Source organism: Habropoda laboriosa, unplaced genomic scaffold (genome assembly GCF_001263275.1).
Source record: "Habropoda laboriosa isolate 0110345459 unplaced genomic scaffold, ASM126327v1 scaffold22, whole genome shotgun sequence".
In the NCBI taxonomy this organism is placed as follows: domain Eukaryota; kingdom Metazoa; phylum Arthropoda; class Insecta; order Hymenoptera; family Apidae; genus Habropoda; species Habropoda laboriosa.
Window position 1 is genome coordinate 6,686,428 of NW_017100261.1, and position 6,332 is coordinate 6,692,759.

A 6,332-nucleotide genomic window follows, 5' to 3' on the forward strand; every position below is an offset into this window, starting at 1 on the left:
AACATTTTAAAATTCAAGAATACCTGGTTTAATTTTCATTTAATAGGATATTAGTTTGTTTCGTCATCACATATGAATAATGGTATTCTCGACGGACGATACCAATCTGGATCTCTCTGAAGACTCGATATTCTTGGATGATAAAATTGATGTATTGTAACAGCATTTCGCCCAAATTTACTTCGTGGAGTCGGTGAATAATCTGTTAGTCGCCATCCGTGTATCCAACTCGTACAATTTGGGTAGTAAAAACGATTTTCTGGAATGTCTTTTACTCTAAAACGATCAACGAGAAGATTAGTATAAAATATTAACGAGTACTGATCTTTTTTCACTTCAAAAAATTGTAATAAAAAGGAACTCTAAATGAATATACTGAAAAGAAGTGTTGAAACATGAATTTTTTTATTTAAACATATTCGTAAACAATAATCTTTTTCATCGTATTTACAAAAATTAGAATTGTATATGCAAAACCTTTTATGAATATAATTTTCAGCGGTGATAAAACTTGGGGCGCCTTCATACAAAATAGCTTTTACTTGTGGATCAATGGGTTTCATTATGTTCAAATTGATAGAACCATCAGGTTCAAGTGGCCTCCAATTTGGTAAGGGTTTTAAATGTATCTATAAACAGGAAATCTTGTCTAATTTTCACCGTATTATAAACACGAATATTTTATTACAATATACACTGTGATTTATATACAATGTCTACGCTCGGTGGTTTTTCTGTTTCATGTATTGGCGACAATTCAATTTTCTGCGTCTTTTCTAAATGATCTAATAATTTTTGTTGATTTCTCAAGAACCATTTAATGCGTGTAGCTTCTTCTTTATGTATCATTGCAGTATGAAATGCTTGACAACGAGCATCGCAGACTCCTCTAGTTGCCATTATTTAATTTTGTTATACTTTTAATAGTCTGTGAAAAAGCATGACAAGGAGCCCATTGATTTAAGTAAAAACTAAATTTATAAAGAATGTTTTACATAGCATTACTCTGAAATAAGATTATATACTACTGTGATGCTCTGATGTTTTTTTAATTAATAATGTCTTCCATTTATTCAGTAGGCAAGAGAAATATTTTCGTGACCTCTTTTTCTATTTCATAGCATCATTTTATTTACATCGTTATTACATATAATACGTTTTACTGTATGTCAATCAATTACCTTTTAGTGCAATATCATTATTAACTTATGTAATAATACCAGTGGGAGCATTATTTTACATACAAATTGGTTAAGTAAAAAATAGTAAATTCAAGAGTAAAAAGATGCTGTTTTACGAATGCTAAGTTAACAAAATACACGAATAATTTATGTATTAATTTTCAGGTAAATAATCCATAAAAACAGATTGATCACTGTGATCTCCGCAAATATATGTGAAATTCAATTTTGGAGATATCAATAGAAACTGGGTTGCTTGTGGTACTTTTTAATCTATAAAAAGTGAGTATTTATTTAAACAACTAAAAAGAATATACAATTAAATTTTGCGCGATAATTAAGTTTAAAAGATTGCCGTGAGCACAAAATGTACGTTCATTAAACACCGGACATCAGAATACATACTCTCATTTATTCAGTACACTTGCATTTTATACATATAATATGTATATTCATGTGTACAGATTATTGTACTTGTCAAATTTTATTATTTATTTTTTTTTTTTTACTAAAAAACGGATTTTCGCACCGTACAAATAATTTGAATATTTTTTGTTTTTTTGTTTTTCTTTGGAGAAAAGAAGTATATACATTATTGTGACGAATCTACCAAAAGCATTTGTAAAAAGACTATATATTTTTACGCACACAAAAATCAGTGTCACTTTGCGACGTCAAATAATGATATATCGGTAACGATGAACAATAATAAATAAATATGGCGTGAAGTATGAGTTTTCATATGATATTACCCCCTCTTAAAGTCAACATCAAATGACCCAGTAATCACAGCCATAGGAAGCAATATTGTGATACATTATAAAGTTTAGATGCATTGTCGTTTATATTACAAACTGACTAAGGAGCAATTCTTAATTTGTACTTGTATAATCAAGGCGAATTGTACTTGTTGCACAATAACATTGCCATTTTTCTTTCTTTCTAACTCGTTCCTTCATACTGTACATACGCATGTAATATTAACTTATCTACACTGTTCTACAAAGTAATCTAGATCCTTCTGTACTTTTTTACGCAAGACTTACCTAAAATTTCATTTTAAGTTTCATAGATTTTAGTAAACTTACATGTTATCTAAACTTAGAACCTGCGTTATAGTTTCGAATAAATATCGAATATTAAAATTTTACACTCTTTAGTTCAAAGCATATGAGATTTTCAATTGCGAATTTATCAATCAAATTTCAATTATTCCGACTTAATTATGTTGTACACACTTCTTTGCTAATCATTTTTCCATGCATCCCCCTGTTTTTTTTTTTTTTTTAATTTACGTATATGGTACAATATTGAATATGCTATGTAATCTGATTCACTATTCAAGTGGAGCATACTTTTCAAACTTAATGTTTTTAAAAATGCTCGTATTATTGTTGTCGTTTGTAATTTATTCAATATAACTTTACTCTATTGAAGTTAAATTCTTTAAAAATTTATCTTTTATACAAAATATGCATGTATTTTTTTCAATTCGAAATTATATACGACTTATTCTAATGAATATTTTCTCGTAGTATTTTTTTATACGTTACGTAATTTACGGGCGTTAGAATTACATTCACGCGAATAAGCTATAATATAAATTATTTTATAACAGAAGTTAAACAGTTTTATAAATAAATTGAAAATAGTTTACACATAATTTACTGGTATTTTCATTACTCATTGCATTTATAGAATAAAGTTTCTTTTTCAATTTTCGTAATGAACTTTTCGTTACTCCATATGAACGGTACGGTAGATGATAGCATTTATAATCATTTCTGCGCATCAGATGGCAGTCATCTATACTAGCATCAATAATATTTTATCCTTCAAGTCATATTATTAATTAATAATTTCATTTTGTTAGTTTCTTCAAAGCGGTATGTTGTCAATTATTTCGTTCAATAAAATAGGGTATTCAGTATAATTTATAATTTTCTAATATAAAACAAAAAAAATATATTTGTTGTATATAATTCTTTGTATTGCATTTTCCAGTAATTCATAATGTTTAAATTTACTGATAACATTTTTATAAATTACCACTTGCTCTTTATTTTATCATATAAAAATGCAGTCATTATATTGTAACTGATACATATTATTTAAAATAGTTATATGCTAAGAAGTAACTTAAGAAACTTTCTGATACGTTTTTTATTCCAATGAGCCTGTGTTCTACACTGGGCTTAAATATGAACTTTCCATACTATTCATTATGAATTGTTATACATATGTAATAATACCGTAGCAACAGATGAATTAACGAAATGTTATTAATAAACTCTCCAAATATGAAAAACGGACGCTTATTCACCATCCAACAGTTCTTCAATGTAATTTAAATGGTCTCATTAAAGTATTTAAAAATACCTAACTTGTGGACACATCGAGTAACACGGAGGTTGGAGCATTTTTGTTGAGGTATACGCTCATATCTTGAAAGCGACTAGACCTAGAAGATGCACCTTGGTTCTGATTTAATCCAGTTGAATCATTCTCATCTTCTGGTCCACGTTTTCCATCGTCTTGCTTTTTGTGGAGTACGTATTTGAAAAATTCGTATCTAAATGATTTACAAAAAGAATATTTTTTTATTTTATATTATAGATAATATTGTATAATGTAACACAAGCTAGAACTACAATTAATATATGGTATTTTTAGCCATTAATGCAATATCTCTTTTGCTTTTGCTTGATGTAAATTTATAAACAGAGTTCCTTTTCTATTTTACATAATTTTGAAGATAATTGCTATTGTGTGACATATACTTACGTTGACCAACAAATAGTAGTTGCCGGCATTTGATAAAGTACACGGGCATTTAAACCACGGAAATAACCACTTAAACCCCCATATGTATAAACTTTTCTGATAGCATCTATCATGCCTTGAGCATGCACACCATTTTGTGTATTTAAAAGTGTTTTACAAACATCTAAAGGTGTTGTGATTGCAGCAGCAATAGCTCCTGCTAATGCACCTGTAATTTATATAAATTCAATATAGTTCTAATGTATTATCATGTGTCTGAAACAAAGTCTAATGTCATATAGTACAATGTTCTTTTGTAAATGATGTACATACCTGATATCATATGTGCTATAGGATTATAAACATGTCTTGGATTTGTCAAACTTTGTGTAAATTCATAAGTAATAAAATGAATCATTTGAAAAGGTACATTCATGGCCAACTGTGTTGTATAACTCCTATAGAATGCATATGCACCTTCACTTTTGTATATATCTGTTATACATGTTAGAACATTTCGATAAGGAGAGTTATACATTTGTAATCGTTGTTTAACCACTGGAACAAAATAATTTTATTCTTCATTGGATAAACTTCTAAAAATTATGAATCACATTTAGCTTGTTCTGTTTGCCACAATAAAGGAAACATATTTTGTATGTTTTAAAAAATATGTGCAATGGGCAACAGCTACAATAACAAAAAATAAGTAATAATTCATTTACTTATTAGTAAATTCAATTCAAATACTTTACCTTCTGCAGGATTCATTACACCATCATGAAATAGCGTAGCTACACAACCAGCAGTTCCATACACAGCTAAATTTAATTCAGGATGTGTCCTTGAATTCAAGAGTTTATTTTTAACAAATTCATAGCAGGAAAAATATAGTGCATGTGCAGGACCAGCACCAACAACCATCACACTCATACCACGAACTGGTCTCAAAACACCCTCTTGTCGTACCATTCTACTCAAGACAGCTCTCACTCCACCTCCTCCACCTGAGCCTGGTGTTAATGCTTGCATTCTTGTCTAAATATAAATAAACAAAAAATCCATTTATTTATTTGGCAAAATTATTTCCATATACTTTAGATAAATATTGTTTTCATATATAGTTTAATATGTTGACTACATGTGAACATGAAAAGGTGTAATTTAAACTTACAAAGTGTCTGGTTCCTTAAAGGTATCCTTAAAGGAGGTGATTAAGCAGATAAAATGAAGAAAACAATGTTCTATAAACATGGTGTCAAAGTGATACTTAATGAGATATAAATCTTCAAAAAAGTAATCAGAGATGTTAATGGGTAACATAATCTGAACTAATAGATTCATCAAAGATATAGATTCAGTGTTTATGATTACATCAAAGAACTTTCTCTGGAGAGCATGCATAAATTAAATCTTTAATCTTTGGTTGTACTTGGAATCTGACTTGGTATTAGCTTTTACATTTAGTGAATACATAGACATGCATTTCGTTCTTAGTGAGTGTTTAGGAAATAGTAAGATGGCAAGAAGGCAATATGCAGAAAAATATCCTGATCATGTGATACCAAATTACAAAACATTGGCTGCTATGAATCTACAATTATGTGAAATTGAACAATTAACACAGTGGTCATTTTGAATATCTATTATAATTTTGCAACATAAGTAATTCTTATCTTTAAAGACTTTATCTCATTAAGTATTAATTTTTGACATCATATTCATAAGGTCTTTTTCTGCATTTTACCTTCCTGATCACCTCCTTTAAGGAGACCGGTCAATAATTAGACACTCACAATAATTGTATAATAATACAAAGAATTATAACCATTTAATTTTTATTTCATTTTATAATCAGAGTGATTAGTTTATAATGGCAGAAAAATGTAAAACTATCAAGATACACTTAAACCATGACTTGCAACTACAAAAGATACAATCATTATCAACTAATATTTTTCAGTGACTATATATGTCATAAAAAATCTTTAATTACAATAATAAATGAAACAATGTGAATAATAATGCTTTACAAAAATACTTTTAATTCTAAAATTTCAATTTTGTAATACATTTTTTATATGTAATGAATTTTTATTGCATTGCATTTATATTATGTTGCAAATGTATTTTTTAACAATTACATGTGAAAGTAACAGCTAATATAGAATGTAGGTTGAAAAGAAAACCAAAAATAGAACCTACTGCAACAGAGCTAAGAAATGAGTTATATAATGAATGAAACTCATGTCCTGTTTAATTATTTTGTGTTAAAACTATCTGATTTCTAACTTCTTCTAATAATATTAAAATGTAAATGTAATCTTCATTTGGAATATTAATTATATCTTTAATTATTTAACATTTGATAAGTTATACTAAAGCATG

General features: G+C 28.0%; 2 protein-coding genes across 2 annotated transcripts in view; both read right to left on the bottom strand.

The window, feature by feature from the left end:
* Positions 1-50: 50 nt before the first annotated feature.
* On the bottom strand, positions 51-1,034 carry LOC108572642. Its single transcript, XM_017934901.1, has 3 exons — positions 712-1,034; positions 478-629; positions 51-276 (listed from the first exon to the last, which is right to left on the bottom strand). The coding sequence occupies exons 1-3, from the start codon at positions 898-900 to the stop codon at positions 51-53; spliced, it is 567 nt and encodes a 188-aa protein (XP_017790390.1). The 5' UTR covers positions 901-1,034.
* A 2,526-nt stretch (positions 1,035-3,560) lies between these two features.
* The window catches only part of LOC108572721 (mitoferrin-1-like), a 3,830-nt gene continuing 1,058 nt past the window's right edge, over positions 3,561-6,332 (bottom strand). The window contains exons 2-5 of the mRNA XM_017934998.1: positions 4,700-4,982; positions 4,278-4,502; positions 3,966-4,173; positions 3,561-3,753 (exon numbers count right to left, since the gene is read on the bottom strand). Of these exons, the coding sequence (XP_017790487.1) occupies positions 3,561-3,753; positions 3,966-4,173; positions 4,278-4,502; positions 4,700-4,982 (909 nt within the window). The remainder of the gene's footprint in view (positions 3,754-3,965; positions 4,174-4,277; positions 4,503-4,699; positions 4,983-6,332) is intronic.

Coding starts and splice junctions, on each gene's coding strand:
- LOC108572642 (XM_017934901.1), bottom strand. CDS start 900: ATGGCAACTAGAGGAGTCTGCGATGCTCGTTGTCAAGCATTTCATACT. Junction 630..711: donor AACCACCGAGCGTAGACATT/GTATATAAATCA, acceptor TCCTGTTTATAG/ATACATTTAAAACCCTTACC. Junction 277..477: donor GAAAATTATATTCATAAAAG/GTTTTGCATATA, acceptor TGATCGTTTTAG/AGTAAAAGACATTCCAGAAA.